General features: G+C 36.4%; 1 protein-coding gene across 5 annotated transcripts in view; it reads right to left on the bottom strand.

Moving 5' to 3' along the window:
• Window positions 1-22,020, bottom strand: part of EXOC1 (exocyst complex component 1) — a 61,833-nt gene extending 39,813 nt beyond the window's left edge. For 2 of the 5 annotated variants that reach the window (XM_047091120.1, XM_047091123.1), the window contains exons 1-6: window positions 21,897-22,013; window positions 17,320-17,453; window positions 10,850-10,980; window positions 7,594-7,753; window positions 2,765-2,952; window positions 8-235 (exon numbers count right to left, since the gene is read on the bottom strand). In XM_047091120.1, the coding sequence (XP_046947076.1) occupies window positions 8-235; window positions 2,765-2,952; window positions 7,594-7,753; window positions 10,850-10,980; window positions 17,320-17,443 (831 nt within the window). In that variant the 5' untranslated portion in view covers window positions 17,444-17,453; window positions 21,897-22,013. Of the gene's footprint in view, window positions 1-7; window positions 236-2,764; window positions 2,953-7,593; window positions 7,754-10,849; window positions 10,981-17,319; window positions 17,454-20,057; window positions 20,267-21,730; window positions 21,856-21,896 lie in introns of those variants that run through there. The other 3 variants (XM_047091121.1, XM_047091124.1, XM_047091122.1) reach the window with 3 other exon arrangements.
• Between the last annotated feature and the right edge of the window lie 266 nt (window positions 22,021-22,286).

Below are 22,286 nucleotides of genomic sequence, written 5' to 3'. Positions count from 1 at the left end.
TACTTACCACAAGAAACTCTATTTCAGACAGGAGTTTTACATTATTAGTGTTACTAAGATGAATTAGGTGGTTGCTTTCAGAGATCTGATCCATTTGTTCTTTTACGCTTTGGAGCATTTCCTCATAACTGCTCAGTTTCAATTCAATCTGATCTACCTCCTTTAAAGCCTCATCCAGCAACTTCATCAGGATGTTCACTTGCTTTTCAGAGGCCATGATTGATTGGATGTTAGCCTACAAAGTGAAAAACAAAAGTAACTCTTATTATTTGAACATATAAAATAAGCGTTAAGATGAAATATTTCTAAATCCCTTTGAGAACTGAGTAACACAGATTGGTATATATCTATGCATTTATTTTAGTTTATCACTTTAAGATTATGTTCTACGTTTTACACGGTATTTCAAGAAGATACACTTGCCTCTCTATCAAGGTTAGGATCCATGCCTCAGTATTTTATATTTCCCCAGATTTCACAAGTAGGGTTCTGTCCCACAATGTATCATCAGTGCTGATATATTCCCAGTTCTGACACTTCTTCCAATTCCACTAGCTAAATTTTCTATACTTCTTAACATTTTTGTAAAATGCTAAAAAAAAAAAAAAAAGCATAATCACCTGTGTAATACCTTGGTCAAGAGGGTAGCAGTGGTATACCAGTCTTTGGAGGATACACAGAACTAATCTATAACTATAGTACAATTAGTATTTACAGAATGTGGAAGAGCCACAACCATAAGACCACATGACCAGAGACTATATATCCATAAGATAGCTCCTTCTATCGTCTTCTTTCTTTTTTTTTTTAATTTTGTTTTTAATGTTTATTTATTTTTGAGAGAGACAGAGAGCCAGAGTGCAAGCAGGGGAGGGGCAGAGAGAGAGAGGGAGACACAGAATCAAAAGCAGGCTCCAGGCTCTGAGGTGTCAGCACAGAGCCCAATGTCGGGCTTGAACTCATGAGCCTTCGAGCTGTGAGATCATGACCTGAGCTGAAGTGGGCTGCTTGACTGACTGAGCCACCCAGGTGCCCCTCTTTTCTCTTTCATTTGCAACTACTGTATATTTTTTTCCCTGGGCAAAACAATAACAAATCACCATCCCCTTATCATTGTTTTCTAAGTGATTCTGACTGATTCTAAATTTCTTGAAACATGGAAGCTGTCAAATCCAAAATAAAATTGGAAAGCAATATGATAACTTGGAACATATATGCAATATTAATTAGAAAATAAAACCCAGGGGCGCCTGGGTGGCTCTGTCAGTTTAAGCGTCCAACTTCGGCTCAGGTCATAATCTCACGGCTTGTGAGTTTGAGCCCCGCGTTGGGCTCTGTGCTGACAGCTCAGAGACTGGAGCCTGCTTCGGATTCTGTGTCGTCTCCCTCTCTCTCTCTGCCCCTTCTCCACTCATGTTCTGTCTCTCAAAAATAAACAAACATTACAAAAAGAAAAAAAAAGAAAAAACATAAACCACCAAGCCACATTAAGAAAGCAGGTAACATGGTATGAGCAAAAAACTTGGACAAGGATGAAAAGAATTTCATTCCACAGTTGATATGTTGTAATTTCACACACATTATTTTATAAGCTATTCATAATAATTCAACTATAAGTACAGCCCAACTGTAAGAGTCAGCAGAGTACAGAGCCATTGAATATATCTCTTAAGTAGCAGACCTGGGGCTTGAACCTGTCCAGGACAATTTCCACTTTAACATCTTGAAGTTTCTTCTAGGCTTTGCTTCGAGTGAATTTTATAAACTTGTAAACTTGGGACTATTCATGTAATCTCATAAATTTTGTACCTTTCATATATAAAATGCCCAAATTCTTTAAGCTTTTAAAATATTCCTCATTCTCTGAGGTTTTTCTTAAATGCTTACTTTGTGTACACAAAACAAAAAATACCACATGGTCTTCTGTTAGATTTTTCTCACATTAGTGGTGTTATTTTTAGCTATATCTTTTAGCTCCTTACTTTCTAAAGATGCGCATTTAGTTTATTGACTCAGAAACCATGCATGCAAATTAAAAAGAGCTATCCTAAAACATTTTAGCAGAGGAGCCAAACCCCCTTTTTCCCTGGCTCTCTTGTTTTCACTACACTTATTCTGCTCCTTTTGGGTAAATGAAATGATTTATCTTAACCTAATTTTTCTATTTCTTTTTTTTTTTTTTTAATGTTTATTTATTTTTGAGAGAGAACATGAGTGGCAGCAGAGACACAGAATCCGAAGCAGGCTCCATCCAGGCTCTGAGCTGTCAGCACAGAGCCTGATGCGAGGCTTGAACTCGTGAACTGTGAGATCATGACCTGAGCTGAAGTCCGATGCTCAACCGACTGAGCCACCCATGTGCCCCTAATTTTTCTATTTCTAATTTGTGCCTATATATTTTTTTCCCAACCACAAAAATGCTACTCTTTTGCACTGGACTGTTCTGTGGTGTTTCAGAGACTGGGGGGAAGCAACCCCCAAGTTGTTTCTGGTTGGCTACTTTTTACTTCCATCACTTCATGTCAAGAGCCACCCCCCAAATCCTGAACCTCAGCCAACTGCCTTCACTAGCCTGACTAATAGGAATGCTTCTGTCTTTTGAACAAGAACAGTGAGACACATGGCATCTGGTAACGTGCTTACAGAGAAAGATGGCAATAATCACATTATAAAGGCTTAAGTACTAAGGCAGTAAAATTTGAAGATCCCCAGTCTTCTCAATCCACTACACATCATTCACTCACAGACTGTAAAAAAGTCTTACCCCATCTAGCACCTGTAGCTCTCTGGACAACCTTTCTGCAAAGGCCTCAGCATTAGAGATTGCACATTCACAGCCTTCCATCATTATTTCAATATCCTGCTCTTCTCTTGCATTTAACTCTTGGTAAACATCTACTACTTCTTCATCACCTCCTGTCACACTCTGATTTTCTCCACTTGGAACAGATTCTTTAAAAGGGTAAAAATAAAAAATTAAGTAGTAAAAAAGTAGGAAGGACAGTAACATGGTACTTATAGTCAGTTATAAGCACAGGTCACATTTAATGGCTGAAAAATAGGAAAAAATGATTTAGAATATTAAAAAAAACCTCTTATTTTTATGAAAGACTGCATATGTTAATATAATGTTTACTATAACAATTATTATAACAAATACAAAGCATGCAGTCTAATTCACTCACTTATAAGTGTTAGAACAGGCTTTAGTACAATTTCCCCAAATATAATTAAACTAAAAAAAATAAATACAAAACCAGAAACAAAACATGTGCCCAATCTATTTTTCCTATGTGAGGTGGTTGTTGCACTAATAAAACAATGATTATGAATAAAGGACACATAAAAAAGAATTTCCTTTCCTTTTTTTCCCCTGGGTAACATTTTTCTTCTGTTCTTTTTGTCCTTATTATGTTTTTTTTTTCAAATAAATTTTAATTGAAATGAAAAATGCATTCACATTTTGGGTACTGAAAATATTAACTGAATTTTCCTTTTCTTTGTTTAAAAAATTTTCATATGCATTGATAAAATTTCTAAAGATCAGGTATAAAAACATTCTCAACAAGTCTGTAGGAACAAGAGCAACAATAATATGGCTATTTGAAATTAAAAAAATTTAAATGGTCTTCATGTCTTAACAAAAGACCAAGAGGTGAAATGTGAGATGTCTTCTGGATAAATGTTCCAATTCAATTTTTTGACAAAATACAGTCAGCTAGTGGAATTTTATGTAAAGCTTGAGGTCAGGAGAGGTAAAGTGAAAAAAAAATTTTTTTTTACTCCTTAAATAAAACTAAATAAAGCTACTGATTTTCATAAACTTAACGGGACACAATTTAAATCACAACCTCTGGACACTTTAAATATTCATTATTTTGTATGAAAATGAATATTTATATTCAGCATGACTTGGCATATGTTAATTTGTTCTAGAAAAAAAACAACCAATTCAAAGTAATAAATGATTTACTCCTAAGAAAAATAATTTGGCAGTCTTAGATAATGTCCCAGAAAAAAAAAAAAAGGAGGGGAATAAAACTTTTGGTACAGGCAATTACAGATTACAGTATATAAGTTCTTCAGACAGGCATCACTTAGCTCCTTGTCCTCTGAACAAGTCCATTTTAGTTCACTGTGGAAATGCTAAATTGTCATATCTGACAGTTTATTAGCCACTAGGGGGCAGAAACTGCCCAAATCATTCTGTACAGCTCCTTACACAAGTGGATATTTAAAATAAACAAATACTTTAAGTGATCATAACGGCTTCAGAAGTATTTTCTCTTCCATGAAATAGTCCTTTGGAGGTCAATAATGAATCCTATCATTAATTTTATTACTATATGGATTTTGTGGTAATAAACTTGTCCCTATGCACAATTTCATAAAATATGCAAACAACAGTACATAACAATGGCAAGTAGTAAAAATATATGGAATAGAATAAGAAGAAAAGGTGTTACGCACCTTCTGTAACTTTAGGCAGTTCTGGAGAGTAAAAAGGTATGAAAAAAGCAGAGGAAAGTAAGCAAAGAATATTAGCTGGGTAGAAAAGTATACAGGTTTAAAATTTTTAAATACTACCCATATTTCATTTGAACTTCTGATACCCTGAAGTTTAAAAGACAATGTCCAAATCAACTACAAAGTGAAAAGATCCATAGAAGCTAAATTTCCAGAGTTAATTCCCTCATTCTTTTTCTGATAATGACTAAAAATAAATTTATCTTTCTATTTTCTTTCTTTTAAGACATAGCACTGACTAGTCCTTGGAGAAAACTGGGAAATAGATCATTTCCTGGGAATATTTTTAGGTCAGCTGTGACTCATGCATTTAGTCTAGTTATTTTCACTCAAGGCCCAAAAACTTTACCCAGACATTCCCTCACAATAGATTAGTCATAAAACACTGTTAGAAAAGACGAGATTAGAACAATTTTTTAAAAAACCACATGAGATACCAGTTCAAACTGGCTTTTCAGGATTCAAGTCAAAGATTTTTTTTTAAATCTGGTTATAATAATGAAAAAGAAAAAGCCAACAAAAACTTGACTCTACTTCAACTGCTAACAAAATCCTCCTTTAAAAACCTTCTGCTGAGAAGCCCCACTTACTAGCATAAACATTCAATTGTCACCAATAAAAAAACCACTAAAGTCGACACTGCTAGAATTCACAATGAAATCTTACTTGGATGATTATTTATCTCTTAAAAGTAGATGGTGATAATTTCTTATTTGTTTTCTACTATCATCCAAAGCTTAGACACATTTATTATTTTAATGGGAATCAACGGCTATGATTTAAAAATTCTTTAAAACATTAAAACAAGTGTGCAAACATTAATAAAAGATATTTTCTGAACTCCACTAAACCAAAGCAACAGTTAATTGGTTTACAGGAAATTATTTTCAAAATGAGATCCTTAAGGATCTTCACAGTATTCCTAAAACTGATCTGAATTAGGGATAACTTTTATAAACATGAAAATGTCTACACTGTTTTAGGCCCTAAAAAATTAAATGCCTTTCTTTTTTTTTAAAAAAAGCTAGACACTTCGTTCTAAAAAACAGCAATATTCTTCTCACTGGTTATGGTAATATTTCTTAATAAGGGAAACCAGGTAGCGTACATATTTTCCCATACCATTGCCTCAATAAAATGTATTGGTTTAAAACACATCGTAGGCAATGAATAACTTCTGGAGATACACAACAATTAAAAACAGAATAGCAATCATTCCCTCATCAAATTGTTCAACCTGAAACGGCTAAATAAATAAATAAATGCCACTCAAAACAAATTAAACCACTATTCAAGGAATGAAAAATTACCATCTATTTCTTGATGGTCATTCCCTCAACATACTCAAACTGCCAAGACACTGGGGTCTAATGTTGGTGAGATGCCAGCCCTGCGGGCTCCTACACAGGGGCCCTACTGGTGGGCGTAGCACAAGACCTAACAGATGTGACTTGCCTCTGCCAGTTTCAAGCATCAAACCTGAAACCAGTAACGGGGGGCGCCTGGGTGGCGCAGTCGGTTAAGCGTCCGACTTCAGCCAGGTCACGATCTCACGGTCCGGGAGTTCGAGCCCCGCGTCAGGCTCTGGGCTGATGGCTCGGAGCCTGGAGCCTGTTTCCGATTCTGTGTCTCCCTCTCTCTCTGCCCCTCCCCCGTTCATGCTCTGTCTCTCTCTGTCCCAAAAATAAATAAACGTTGAAAAAAAAAAAAATTTGAAACCAGTAACGGGCTTACTAATTACTAAGTGTTGGGAAAGAATACAGTACTATATTTCAGAGGAAATATCTACAGTCAAACAGAAAAGGAAGAAGTAAAACAGAATAGGGAAAAGACAGAGGCAAGTGGCTAAGTAAATGAACAGTTTGAAGCATCTGAAGCTGCTGTTTTTATAGGTCAAAATGGTTGAATATTGGCTACCTCAGATGTTTCAACCAAATAGAATGAAGGTCCTATTTTAAAATGCTAATATATAGCTTAGGACAAATTTAAATATTCTTTCTAATATATATTATGCAGGACAAATCTGTTTTTTCATCAGTAAAGAGGAGAAACAACTTCCACCTGCATACTGGCTGTTATTTCAACTGCTTTCTTTGAGATAAAGAATACAACAAAAATTGTATCCCCAAAGCATAGAGAACCATGTTCTTACAATGTTTATGTCTTTATGAAAGAAATTTTAAAATAATAAAATCTTACTGTACACTTTTAATATGTAACAGTAGAGTTTTTGTCTTATAACACAAAATAATCCATAGTAACATCCCTGAAGAAACACTGATCAAAAATATCCTATTTAACTCATGTCTAAGAATTTTACCCTGATAATATAATAATAATAGCTACTATTTATTGAGCACTTACTATATACCTCACATTGTTCTCATCATGTTCATATGTTAAGTCACTCAGTCCTCACAACAACACTACAGGGAGGATACTATTACCATCTCTATTTCTGAGATAAAGAAAATTGAAACATAGAATAACCCAAGGTCACATAATTGGTAAGTAACAAAACCAGGATTTAAGCCCAATCAGTCTGACTCAAGTTGTGTTCTTGATTACTATACCTACACTCTGCACAAAAACACAGCTACAAGGATATTCATGTCAAAGCTGTTTAAAATAAGCAAAATTTGGAAATTTTAAAATAAATGATTAAATAAATTATGGTATATCCATGAAATGGAATACTATGGTACCACTAAAAATAATGTATTTAATAACATGAAAATGTTCATTATAAAAAAAAGTATGTTAGAAAACAGAATGTGAATTTCCTTATTTTAAAAGTGTTTAAACATGCATAGAAAAAACATTAGAAGACTAACAAAACGCTAACAGCAGTTATCTCTGAGAATTAAGTTTATAAGTGATTTTTATTTAGTTAGTTTAATGTATCAATTTCTATAATGAGTATCACTTATGCAATAAGAAAATTTATTTTTCATTTCCTTCGCAATATAAGGTAAATCAGTGTTCTAATAATTTTGAGTAATGTCAAATTATATATACACTTGTAGATATACTTGATTTTACATATACATTTTTATTTCACTTTACCTTCCAAGAGCTGTGAGCTAACATTGACAAAATCAATTTTCTTCCGGAGATATCGCTGATTCAATTTCCAAATGCATGAAATAAATGCATTCTTTTCAGCAGTGCTGCTGGCAACCCATTTATATATTTTTTCAAAGTGTAAATCAAATTCAGGATTTTCCTGAAATAAAAATATACAAAAGATATTGTTTTTTGATCATATCCCTTTTTCATTATTATAAAATTGACATTCAATAAAATGAAAAGCTGAAGCTGTTCTTAAAGAAAAGCTTTTTCTTAAAGAAAAAAAATCACCATTAAAAATCAGCCAAGGGGCGCCTGGGTGGCGCAGTTGGTTAAGCGTCCGACTTCAGCCAGGTCACGATCTCGCGGTCCGTGAGTTTGAGCCCCGCGTCGGGCTCTGGGCTGATGGCTCAGAGCCTGGAGCCTGTTTCCGATTCTGTGTCTCCCTCTCTCTCTGCCCCTCCCCCGTTCATGCTCTGTCTCTCTCTGTCCCAAAAATAAATAAACGTTGAAAAAAAAATTAAAAAAAAAAAAGCAACTTTCTTAAAAAAAAAAAAAAAAATCAGCCAAGTGACTTATAGAGAATGATTCAGAGAATTCAATTTATAGGAAAAACTTTGTTTACCTCCCAAAAGAAGCTGGATAAAAAAAACAACACAGTGTTTTAGTAATTTCCTTCCTATGCCCCTGAAGTATATGAGTGGAAGTTTAAGATGGTAAAGCTCTGTGTCCCAGCTTCCTAGTCTATGAGGTGACAATGGTCTCCAATTTTGATGTGGTCATAATTTTTCTTTTTAAATTGCCTATGGGGTTTTAGAGTCATACCTATCCTTTGATAATGCACTATTATTCATAACTGTAATTTGACACTAAATCCTTCGTAAAGAATATATCTTCTATATACACAACATGTGAGAAAAAATACAATCTACATCCCAGTGTGGTTTCCGAGAACAAATGAGATGAAAAGCACGGACTGATTCAGTTCTCAATTTTGAAAATAGAGAATAATTAAAGGTGCCTCAAAAATAAAAAGTTCTGGTTAGCCTGGAAGTTCTTTCGAATGACAAAGAAGCTCAACTCTTGTGAGAGAAGTGCACCATGCTCTATTTCTTAAACCTCATTGCAGCAGTAACTTCACACCAGCCTACTATTTCTCCCTTGAATGTAGAATCACCTGTCATATAAAAGATGAAAACATATGGATGTATGCTGTTCTTCACATCCAAGGAATTAAAAAATAGATTCAAATGTTCTTAATGTTCTACGAGAAGATAATAAAATATTCAATTAATTCAAAGTGTTATTTACGGAAGGACAAAATGTAAATACATGCCTAAAAGGTAAGTGAAGTTATATCAGAGTTTCACTGTGAAAACTTGGGATAATTTAGGTATCAGGACTTGAGCTGGTACAACAATAGCATTATGGTAGCATGGAACTACTAATTAGATCAATAGGCAGAATTGGAGCATCAAAAGATAAAAAACTGGCATTTATAATGAAGAGGTAATTGCATTATTACTTATAAAAAAAACCTAAGAGTATTGGCAACTAATCCAAAACTTGATGGGAAATGATCTCTTCCCTGGGAATATTTCCCATAATGCCATAAAAGAAGCTGAGTGCTCCAGTGGCAACACTCACACAAATCAATGTGTGACACTAAATGGCTAATGTTAGGCTATGTATAAAAATTTTATGTTTTATATCCATATATAGTGTACACACGCCAAGGTGCCTACATAAAATGAAAAAAAAAATCCATTAAGAAAGCGAGCAATGAGGCATCAGCTGTGAGAAAGCATTCAAATAAGCATCAGCAATGTTAGTGAATTATGCAAGTCAATGGGGTTATAAAGTGCAAAACTATTGAAGGAAAAAGCCTCTTTAATAAAGACGCATTTCTAAAAAGCCCTTACAGTATTTTCTCTTAACCAGAAACCTACCAAAAAAGTCTCTACTCCTGATCTTTTCCCATGGTAACAGAATTTATTAAATAGTTTATTGAAGTGTTTTGGGTACCCCTTAGGGATAAAGCAATGGCCCACTGTGCCTAAAATACTTATAGAAAGGCATTCTCTACATGTTAGAAATCTGAATTCTGAATTGCATATTTTAGATACATGAAGCTCCCCTGAAGTTGTTTTTGCTTCATTTAAGAAGTATTTTGCACCTGACTCAACTGCCTGTCATTTTGTCCAGCTTTTAGTTCCCCAGAAGTCTGTCCCAGGATAAGGACAAAGTCAGGCTTTTATTTTATTGGATTATTCTACGGAGGTAGCTTTTACGTCTCTGGACCTTTTAAAAATAAATGTGTGAGACTGGAAGGGTTAAATCAAAGGGCATCTGAAATTACATTAATGTAAGCCTTGCTATCAGCCCATCACAAAACATTTCCCAGATCCCTGGAGGTGCCTTTGGTTGCAGAGGAAGATGAGGGGCAAGGTTAGAGAGGCTGAGGAGTAAGGAAAACCTAACTTAACCAGAAGAGCTCCACTTGGTTTCTTTGAAAAAAGGGTATTGCTGTGAAAAGCCTTGACTTGTCGGAAATAAATGTGGTCCTTTCACATGACTGTCACATTATTCAACTTTCTTAAAGTTTGAGCGTGGCTTAAGTGAGAAGTGTAATATTTACATTCTTATATCTTAGTCTTTAAGTTCCTTAAAATAAGGTGTTTAACTCACTATTGCTTCCTTTACTTGAGCCACAAATATGAAAACATGGTCTCAAAAAGCCAGCCTGGTTGCCTCAGATGATGATTTTACATTAATTTGTGAAGACTAAGAAAGATTCACTTTGGTTATAGTATTACACGCCATTTTGAACTAAGTTTTACCAAAACAATGAAGGTTTTTAAAAACCCACTCACACGACACTTTAAAAGGTATACTTATATATGGACTTTATACTAAATATATAATCTATATAAATCTATATAAATCTATAATCTAATCTAAATATACAAACACCTAGTTATTTTGCTCCAGTTTACATAACTTGTGCACAAACATAATTGTAGCTCAAAAAAAGTAAAAACAATGAAACATACATACGTTTTTATTTTAGTTGCTTGAGACTGAGGTGTGGGAAATGAAAGATTTAATGATACATTTTAAACTAATTCCGGCTTAGTTGGCAGAGCAGAGGGTCACAAAACAAGAAGTGTAGGTCATCTTAGAAGACATAATACTGTGTTATAAGATGAAAGACACTTTCTGAACACAGGTCAAAGAACTAAAAAAAACGTACTTTAATAGCATCCTTGGCATCTACCACAGCAAGGTCTCGAAGGGCCCAAGCAATCTGCCTTTTGTAGAAATCTCCTTTGTCGGATTTCTTGACTTTGACCATCTTCACCTGCACGGGGCGTTCAGTTGTCACTGTTGAGTAAAACGTACTTTCACTAGAAATAATCACTCACTTACTCTTCATCCATTCATTTACTCATTGCAAATACAGTTGTCAGGTGCCTGTACATGATACTAAACCAGTATTATATATTATGTTAAACCAGTTAGGAGTAGTATTTCCTAACACATGCTATGACTGAGGGATGCACAAAGTATCAAAGGAACATCTAAATCTCAGACGACAGGGTCAGAGAGAGGCAGATTCCTTGAGAAGTAAAGCTTCAGACCAGTTTTGAAGGAAGAGTATGAGGTAGATAAAGAGTCCTAGGGGTGCCTGGGTGGCTCAGTCAGTTAAGCATCCAACTCTTGATTTCGGCTCAGGTCATGATCTCACGGTTTATGAGTTCGAGTCCCACATCGGGCTCTATGCTGATAGTGCAGAGCCTGCTTGGGATTCTCTCTCTTTCTCTCTCTCTTTCTGCCCCTCTGGCACACATGTGCTCACTCTCTCTCTTTCAAAATAAATGAATAAACTTTTTAAAGAAAAAAAGCTCTAAAGAATGACTGCCATACATAAAGCCAAAGGGGTTTGAAAGAGCATAACACCGATTCAGAGAACAATAAGTAGTTCAGTATGGATTATACATGTAATAAAGTGGATGGAAACAAAGTTACCAAAAAAGATGAAAGTTCAGATCACAAAGGACCTTTATCTGAGGTTGTAGGGGTGCTCTTAGAGGATTTTAATTGGGGAAATGACATGCTCTAACTTGTTTCTAAAAATTACTCTAGCAGCAGAATACTGGATGGATTGGAGTGAATACCAATACATTAAAAAATTTAGATGAAGTGGTTAAATCTCTAAAAAATGTAAATTACCAAAAATGACTTAAGAATAGAAAATCTACAACCACTAAAGAAAGTGAAGTGAAAAATCTCTTCCCGAAAACTTAGTCTAACACAGTTTTACTGGTATCTTTTGCCAAGCTTTCCAAGGAAACATTCCAAATGCACATAACTATTCCACTGTACAAAAAAAAAGGGAACACTCCCAACTTACCTTATGACTTTGGTTGCAAGGCCAAAGACAGTATACAAAAGAAAATTACAAGACCATGTCACTAATGAACATGGGTGAAAAATCTTATAACTACAAATGTACAAATAATTATGAATAAATATTGCATTGGCAAACTTAATCAAGGGGCATATACAGAAGATAATATTTTACCAAGTGTGAGATGTACATTTTTTCCCACATTTTAACATCTCTGAAATCAGAATATGTCTTAACAATTGAAGTAATATTGCAGCATTTTTTAGTGGTGCATAAAAAAATAATATATGCTATAATAGATGGCATATAGTACATCATCACTGAGTTAGGTTACTCCAAGAACTCAATTTATTATTTGAAAGACCAAGTACCATTACTCACCACACTAACAAATTAAGGAAGAAAAGTATATGATAATCTCAATGATTTGAAAAAGCATTTGATAAAACTGAACATCCATTCATGATAAAACCAAAAAGAAAAAAAGTAAGAAGTCAGGAATAGAAGGGAACTTCCCTAGTACCGTCAAGGATAGCTACAAAAAAACTGCAATTATCATATATGATAATCCCTTTGAGATCACTGTATTGATGGTCCTAACCAGCAGACAAAAGTAACAAAAATAAATAAAAAATATAAAGACTATAAAGGAAGGAAGAAAATATCACTATTTACAAAGAGTCTATGGACAAATTATTAGAATTAATAAGAAAGTTTAGCAAGATTGATAGATATAGAAATCCACATAAAGAACCAATTATTTCTAGATGCTAACAATAAATGATTTTTAAAATGTATTAATGTTCAATAAAATTAAAAGCTTCTGCTCTGCAAAAGACAACATCAAAATAATTAGAAGACAAGCCACAGACTGCAAAAAAAAAAAAAAATATTTGCCAAAGACACATCTAATAAAGGAATGTTATCCAAAATATACAAAGGACTCTTAAAACTTGACAAGAAAACAAAACAAAACAAAAAACAGATTAAAAAATGGCCAAAGACCTTAACAGACACTTCCCCAAAGAAGATACACAGATAACTAATAAGCATATGAAAAGATACTCAACACCATATTTCATCAAGGCAATGCAAATTAAAACAACGAGGTACCACTACACACCTATTAGTATGGCCAAATTCTAGAACCTGACAACACTAAATGCTGACAAAAATGTGGAACAACTTTCAAACATTGCTGGTGGGACTGCAAAACAGTACAGCCCCTTTGGTAGAGAGTTTGGTGGTTTCTTACAGAACTAAACACATTCTTACCATATGATCTAGCAATCATACTCCCTAGTATTTACCCAAAGGAGTTGAAAACTTATGTCCATGCAAAAATCCACACATGGGTGTTTATAGTAGCTTTATTCATAATTGTCAAATTGACAGTCAAGATATCCTTCACTAGGTGAGTAGATAAATAAACTGGTACACTCAGGAATGGAATATTATTCAGTGCTAAAAAGAAATGAGCTATCAAGCCATGAAAAGACATGGAGGAAATGTAAATGCATACTACTAAGTAAAAGAAGCCAATCTGAGCAGGCTAAATAGTATCTGATTCCAACTATATGACATTCTAGAAAAGGTAAAGCCATGCAAACAGTAAAAAGAACAGTGGTTGGAAAGGGTAGGGGCTGGGGGAGAGATGAACAGGCAGAACACACAGGATTTTTAGAGCAGTGAAAATACTCTGTGACATTACAATGGTGGATACATGCCATTATACATTTGTCCAAACCAATACAATGTACATCAAGAGTGAACCCTAAGGGAAAGTATGGTCTTTGAGTGATTATAATGTGTCAGTGTAGCTTCATTCTTGGTAACAAATTATTGCCAATGTTGCCAGTGGTATTGATAAAGGGGGAAGCCAAACATATGTGGGGGCAGAGGGTATAGGGAAATGTGTGTACCTCCTTCCTCAATTTTGTTGTAAACCTAAAACTGCTCTAAAAAAATTAAAGTTTTAAAAATGTATTAACGCTGGGGTGCCTGGGTGTCTCAGTCAGTTAAGAATCCGACTCTTCGATTTTGGCTCAGGTCATGGCCTTGTAGTTTGGGAGATCCAGCCCGGAGTTGGGGCTGACAGCATGGAGCCTGCTTGGGATTCTCTCACCCTCTATCTGCCTCTTCCCTGCTCATATGTGCATGCTCACTCTCTCTCTCTCTCTCAAAATAAACTTCAAAAATATATTAATGCTAATAAATTATTTATGATCATATCAAAAAATCTAGGAATAAATACAACATAGGTGAAAAACATTTAAAACTATACAACTTCTTGGGGCGCCTGGGTGGCGCAGTCGGTTAAGCGTCCGACTTCACCCAGGTCACGATCTCGCGGTCCGTGGGTTCGAGCCCCACGTCGGGCTCTGGGCTGATGGCTCAGAGCCTGGAGCCTGTTTCCGATTCTGTGTCTCCCTCTCTTTCTGCCCCTCCCCCGTTCATGCTCTGTCTCTCTCTGTCCCAAAAATAAATAAACGTTGAAAAAAAAAAAATTAAAAAAAAAAAAAACTATACAACTTCTTGAAAGCCTTTTAAAACTCTAAAACTAGGGCGCCTGGGTGGCTCAATCAGTTAAGCATCTCACTTCAGCTCAGGTCATGATCTTGTAGTTCGTGAGTTCGAGCCCTGCATCAGGCTGTCAAGCTCAGAACCAGGAGCCTGCCTTAGATTCTGTGTCTCCCTCTCTCTGCCTCTCCCCTGTTTTCACTCTCTCTCCCTCTCAAAAATAAATAAACATTAAAAAAAGAATTTTTAAAACGCTAAAACTTATTGAAAGGCATTAAGAAGACCTAGATAAATGGAGAACTGCACCCTGTCCATTGACAAAATGACTCAATATTATGAAAGTGCAAGTTCTCTTCGAACTGAACAACATATTCAAAACAATTCTAATTAAAATCCCAACAAAATCTGGAACTTATCAAATTGATTCTAAAATAAGTGGAAAAATAAACAATCAAAACAAGACAAAATAAAAACCAGATATAAAAGAGAACCCAGAAATAGGCACACTCACATTCATCACTACAAACACGGACACAGTTAAATTAAAAACTAAAACATGAGGGGCAAAATTATAAAAATTTTAATTTTTTTTAATGTTTATGTTTGAGAGAGAGACAGAGTGTGAGCAGGGAGGGGCAGAGAGAGGGAGACACAGATCCAAAGCAGGATCCAGGCTCTGAGCTGTCAGTACAGAGCCCGACGCGGGGCTCGAACTCATTAACTGTGAAATCATGACCTAAGCTGAAGTCGGATGCTTAACCGACTGAGCCACCCAGGGGCCCCAAAATTATAAAAATCTTAAAATACAGTGTAGGAGAATACTTTTATTACTCCAGGGAAGTGTGTATGTATGTATATGTATGTATTATACATACATATACATACATGTATATTTTAAACACTTATATTTGAGGGGCACTTGGGTGGCTCAGTTGGTTAAGCATCCAACTTCAGCTCAGGTCATGATCTCACAGTTTCTGGGTTCAAGCCCCATGTTGGACTCTCTGCTGACAACTCAGAGCCTGGAGCCTGCTTCGGATTTTGTGTCTCCCTCTCTCTCCCCCTTCCCCCTGCCTGTGCTCTGTCTCTCTCTCTCAAAAACATTGAAAAAATTTTTAAACAAAAGCGGAAGCCATAAAGGATCAGATTGATTTGATTTTACTAAACTTAGAAATTTCATTAAAAGCCATCATAAAAAGCTAATACACAAAGCACAAACTGGAATGCATATAACCAACATAAAATCAGTAAATATATAGAACTTGTACAAATTAGTAAAAGGACAACCAACACAAGAGAGAAATGAGCAAAAGGCTTTAAGACAAATTTCTAAAACAAGGAAAGTAAGTGGCCAATAAAGTCATGAAAAGATTTAATTCATCAATTCATTATTAACAGGGAAATGAAATTTCAAACCACAATGAGATATTTCACACGCTTAAGTCTGTCAAAGCCAAGTTTTGGCTAGGATGTGGGGAAAGAACACAAAATACACACTGCTTGTGGGATTGAAAGCCAGTGTAACTACTTTTGAAAAAAATCTGGTAGTACAGTAGTGTTGAGCATTCACATACCTATAATCCAACAATCACACATTTAGGTATCTATCCTAGAAACTTCTTGCCTGTATACACTAAGAGACAAGGACAAAGATGCTCACAGAAGGGCTGTCTAAACAGTAAAACCTGAAAACAAACCTAATGTTCATCACTAGTAGGATGTGTAAATAAATGGTACTCTCATAGAGTAGAACACTCATAGGAGTGAAAATCAAAGAATTATGGTTATATGAAAGAACGGAAATAAAAGTCATGAACATGAACACAATGCTGAGTGGAAAAAGTCACAAAAGAATATATGCACTAGGATTCAATTCATGCAAATTTCAAAGAAACGCAAAACTAAACAATATGTTATCTGAGATTACAAACAAATACAGACAGATAGTAAAATGATAAAGAAAAGCAAGGAAAGACTAAACCAAAATTCAGGATACCAGTTACCTCTTAATAAGTGAGGAAAGGGAATGGGATTAGGAAAAGGCACACAGGGGATGCCTGGGTGGCTCAGTCGATTAAGCATTGGATTCTTAGTTTCAGCTCAGGTCATAATCTCATGGTTTCATGGGTTTGAGCCCCACATTGGGCTCTGCACTGACAGCTTGGAGCCTGCGTAGGATTCTCTCCCTCTCTCTTTCTGCCCCTCTCCAGCTCATGTGCTCTCTCTCTCTCTCTCTCAAAAAAAAAAACAAAAAACAAAAAAACAACTTTTTTTTTTTTTTTAATGGAAAGGGCACACAGGACACTTCAAAGGTAATGGTAATATTCTTCTTATACTGGGTAGTGAGCACACGTGTTCACTGTATGGCTAGTCTTCACACCTTATATATATGGCATAGATTTTTTGGTATCTACTCAATATTTAATTAAAGACAATTTTTTAAAGTTATTTATTTATTTTGAGAGGGGGGGCAGCGAGGGAGGGAGGAACAGAGAGAGAGGGAGAGAGAGAATCCCAACAGGCTTGGTGCTGTCAGTGCAGAGCCCAACTCAACTCGATCTCACGAAGTATGAGGTCATGACATGGGCCGAAATCAAGAGTCAAATGTTTAACTGACTGAACCACCCAGGCGCCCCTTAATTAAAGACAATTTAAAAAAATGAATTTGTTGGCCCAACAGTTTTTCCAATTATAGAGACAACGAGAATTTTAAAAACAAGGAGGAAAAGTCCCCTAGGGACTAAAACAATAAAAGAATGCCAAACAAGAGCTTTTTCTTACTAAATACCCACCTGTGGCACACAGAAAACAGTTCTTTTTCTTTTTTCCTGCTTTGCAGACATTGACAATACTCAGCAGGCGTTCATCATTTGGTGTAAAAATATCTCTTTGTAACGCATGCTTGATTGCTGTCATTTTTAATCAGCTAAAAAAATTGAGAGTATAGATATTAAGCTTATTCTCAAAATCATTCTGTCCTTCATTGTCCCATTTGTAATTTAAAAAATGATCTTATTATAGCTAATAAGCATAGGAAGAATGATTTAATACATCAACATATCTATACCATAAAAATAAAAAGCTTTATGTTTGGAAAGGAAATTAGAGAACCAGTGTTATCAAACTTTAAAATCTTTAGAAGTGCTTAGCAAATACTATGATACAAAAAAATTTTTTTTAAGAAAAAAACCCATGCTCAATTTTTGAATATTAATTTTCTATATAAAGAGCTCTTATAACTCAACAATAAAAAAAATAACCCAATTAAAAACTGAGCAAAGGATCTGAATAGACATTTCTCTCAAGAAAATACACAAATGGCCAATAAGCACAAGAAAAGATGCTCAGCATCATTAACCACTAGGTAAATGCAAACCAAAATCAAATATGTATCTACCTACCACTTTATACCCACCAGAATGGCTAAAATTAAAAATACAAGTGTTGGTAAAGATGTGGAGAAAAAGGAACTCTTTCATACATTGTTGGTGATTGTAAAATGGTGCAGCCACTTTGGAAAACAGTTTGGCAGTGCCTCAAAAAGTTAAATATAAAATTAAGATATGATCCAGCAATTCCACACTCCTAGGTATATACTCAAGAGAACTGAAAATATACATCCACACAAAATGTTGTACATGTATGTTCATAGCAGTATTATTCACAAGAGACAAAACATAGAAACAACTCAAATATCCACCAACTAATGAACTGATACAACAAAATGAATATCTACACATTGGAATGTTATTTGGTCATTAAAAAGAAATGAAATACTGATACATGCTACAACACTGATGAAACTTGAAAATACTATGCTAAGTGCAAGAAGCCAGTTAAAAGACCACATATTTTATGATTCTGTTTGCATGAAATGTTCAGAGTAGACAAACCCATAAAGACAGAATGATTTATGGTTGCTAGGGGTAGGAGCAAGGAGAAATGGGGAGTGACTGTTAACGAGAAAGGAGTTTCTTTTGGGTGATGAAAATGTTCTTGAATTAGTACTGATAGTTATATAACCTTGTGAATATACTAAAAACTACTGAATTATATGCTTAGGTGGGTAAATTTTATGGCATATGAATTATATCTCAATAAAGCTATCATAAAGAAATAGGTTTCCACTTACCTCCTTTTTCTCACTTAACTCAATGTCTTTTTTCAAATATCAACTTAAGTTAGATATTTTTAAAAATGTCTTTTCAACTTTATTTTGAAATATATATATTTGTGTATATATTACTATTTCCAATGTAAATGTGTAATACTTCATACAGGTAAGCGTGCTTAGGAAATTAACTTCTAACACCCTTTATATGGGATAATGAAGAAATTATGAGTTTGAAATAAATGACACAGAATGAATTTTTACAATATGATGCCATTTTTGGAAACTAGGTTATCACCTATACTTTACTCAATCTGTGAAACTTCGATCTCTGCTCCAACTCAGAAAATTGCTTTTCTCACAAAAAATCACATTTTCCAACTTTCATTCCTTTTGCACCTCATCTTAGCCTCTAGTCTTCTGACCTACCTCTCCTTCCTGTTATCATCTACCTGGCCTCTCCAAACTTAATTTCTTTTCCACTTAGCCTGCAGGTAGCATTCACCCACACTGTCTCCTTCAATTATCTTACTCTGTGGACTTGTTCACCATGTTTTATCAATTTCCATGAACTGTATTTTTCTCCACTTCTCATGGGATACCATATACCACTCAAGAAGGCCATATGTCCATGTTCACTGCATTCATTACAAGTATCTAAATCCAGTCAAAGCTAGACTTTCAGTGTTGCTCCACAATCCTTTAACACTTCCTTTGAGGACCCCTTCCTACTCCCCATCAGTGTGCTGCAAATCTTTATTCACCTTCTTCAATTCCCAACTCTACTGTCAGCCTCCACCCTCTCTGCAAATGATGTCACCATCTACCCTGCAGAGGCTATAGAAGCCAATTTTCCCCAATTGTTTTCTTCTCCATCTCATTACATCTTCACCCATCCTAACCTCTATTCCACCTATTGCAAAAAATTTGTGTCCATGTTACTAATCACTTAATATGTTCTAGGGCCTAGACACTGCATTAAAAGCTCTACTCCACCCGATGTCCAAGATACACTGCATAACGGCCACTTTACATTTCTATCTCTGGGCTTTGTTCATGCAATTTCCTTTTCCTGGTATTCTTTTTCCCCTAAATATTCCAACCCATTCTTCCAAGATCCTGCTAAAATGTCACCTCTTCTGTGAAATAATCACACATACAAGAAGAATAATTCCTTTTATATTTCTCAAACACTTCCCCTCTACTCAGCTAACATAGCACTTACAAACCATAATTTCTAGTTAGTTGAATTCTCTCCCACATTAAAGGTAGCTCTTTGTAGGAAAAGATCATACCTTATTCATCTGTGTATTCCTAGAACTTGGCAAAGACCTAGCAGGCATTTCAAAATTAAGCAAAATGATAGCACCAAATAACATGACAACTATAGTTTTCCTAAGATTTCCCTTTCCAACTCACATTTGTAAGCAAATGTCCAGGTTCAAAATCTGTCATATTTGATTATCCTCCTCCATTGTCAGCACGAAATCTGCTGCCACGTTCTGCTGATTTCTCATCTATATATAATTTACCCTTCCTTTCTGTTCCCACTGCTAACACATTAATCCAGGTTCACATCAACCAAGTCCAAAGGTTATCTCTTTGCAAGCTTCCGCAATCTCCAAACCCTTGATAAACAAATAATATTAAAACATAGCTTTCATCACAACATGCCACCGCTCAACATTTTCCTAAGGTTCCCATATACAAATCTTCCACTCCAAGCCCTCTGCTCAGTGCAGTCTTTAAATCTTTGCTTAGGTGCTTTTCCATGCAGGGAATATCATCTAACCAAACCCTAATTACACTTCATGGTTTATATGAAATTGATTCAATAAACATCTTAATCCAAATTGATCTCTTCTTTCAATTGCTAAGGAACTTCCCTATTTACTAAACAATCAGGCACTTGCAGTCCAATTGGTCCATGAGATCATAAGCTCAGAGATCTCAAGAACTCTCTTGAAAGAGAGAGGAAGAGGTGCTCCAGCAAGGTTCTGTCTTCTTTCTTACGTAGTCAGCAAGTACCTCTTGAGATAACCTGAACTGAATAATAAAAACTGGTCAAATGAGTGGTTGATAGTGGCCAACGTTTACCACACCATCCCTCTTTGGACAAAATCAACAACTGAGTGTAAGGTAAGTGTAAAGCAAGAGAGGACTGGTTATACCTCATAAAGGAGCTAGGCATAATGAAAAGCACTATGGCACCCTTATTTATTCAGCAAATACCGATGCCTACTAAGGGCAATGCACTGTTCCAGGTTAGAAGCGAGTATGACAGACATGTTCATGAAGACAAGAACAGCCGTGCCTTCGTGGCATTTACATCCTAAGGGTCGAGTCTTTAGAGTATTTTCGTGTAAGTCAGGGAATAAATCACTAGAAATCCTCTAAAGCTATTTTCCGGGTTTAAGAATCCACGTCTCGGGGCACCTGGGTGGCTCAGTCAGCTGAGCTTCTGACTTCAGCTCAGGTCATGATCTCACGGTTAGTGGGTTCAAGCTCCACATCGGGCTCTGTGCTGACAGCTCGGAGCCTGGAGCTTGCTGCTTCTGATTCTGTGTCTCACTCTCTCTCTCTCTCTGCCCCTCCCCTGCTCATGCTGTCTCTGTCTCTCAAAAATAAATAAATGTAAAAAAAAAAATTAAAAAAAAAAAAAAAAGAATCCACGTCTGACCACGTTCCAGAAGCAGTCAGCCACTGCTTACTGTGTTGGTTCTTGTTTCCTTAAACTCAGTTGGACCATTACACAGGGTGACAAAGAGTTTGTCAATGTGAGTGCCCGCGTGGGTTGCGCCCCGTACACTATCGAGACAACACAGCAAACGGAGGCATTGTCATCCAGAAAACTGTGCACAAAGACAGGGGAATGCGCCTTAAAGATTTAGAAGAAATGTGTATTTGGACAAAGAAGGCACTGTTACGCCCTCCTCTCCTGGTCCACGCCAAAACACAAACGATCACGGCCGTTTTGCACAAGTGAAATCTGGTTCTTATGGATGAAACCAGGAAGGGATGTGTGAGGATTGCGGTTAGCCCGCAGGGCAGCAGGGAGCTGGTGGATGCTCCTAGCGGGCTTTGCGCCTTACCCAGACACGGGGCGAAAGGGAGGCCAGACAGAGGAGTGAGAGGTACCCGACCCCGGACGCGGAGCCAACAGATGGGCTGAAACGCTGCCTCAGACCTTGGCGCCCGCCTGTCTGCTAGTCTCTCCGCGCCGATGGAACTACCGGGCAGCCGCGGCCCAGGGCTTACCACAAGGCTGGACCGAGCCCGGCTGTGCCGAGGCGGGTCCTCCAAGACGGAGACAGGACAGGGCCCCGACGGCCACCGCTACTAGGATGAGTCCGTCAATTTAGCCGTGACCAGGGAGCTGCCGTTCCGCCACCACTTCCCACTTCCGGGCACGTGACAAACCACGCCGGAAGTCGACCCCGTAGAGAAGGAAGGCCAGGCGGTGATGGGCGTGGTGAGGCGGGGCAAAGTCTCGCTGGAGGGGCGTATCAAGGATTGGCAGGGGCGGGGTCTCTGTTGCTCGGAGATTGACGACACTTCGGAATTTGGGATTGTGTGACATTACTTTCTTTAGAAGAGTTATTCAGGTATTCTCCGCGACTTAATTTAAGAAGAGTTCTGATTGTTTTC

This window comes from Lynx rufus, unplaced genomic scaffold (genome assembly GCF_022079265.1).
Source record: "Lynx rufus isolate CCGP_SWC_20201006 ecotype Redwood Valley unplaced genomic scaffold, mLynRuf1.p SCAF_3, whole genome shotgun sequence".
Taxonomy (NCBI): domain Eukaryota; kingdom Metazoa; phylum Chordata; class Mammalia; order Carnivora; family Felidae; genus Lynx; species Lynx rufus.
The sequence above is the reverse complement of the archived record's forward strand: the minus strand, read 5'-3'. Positions and strand labels throughout refer to the sequence as shown.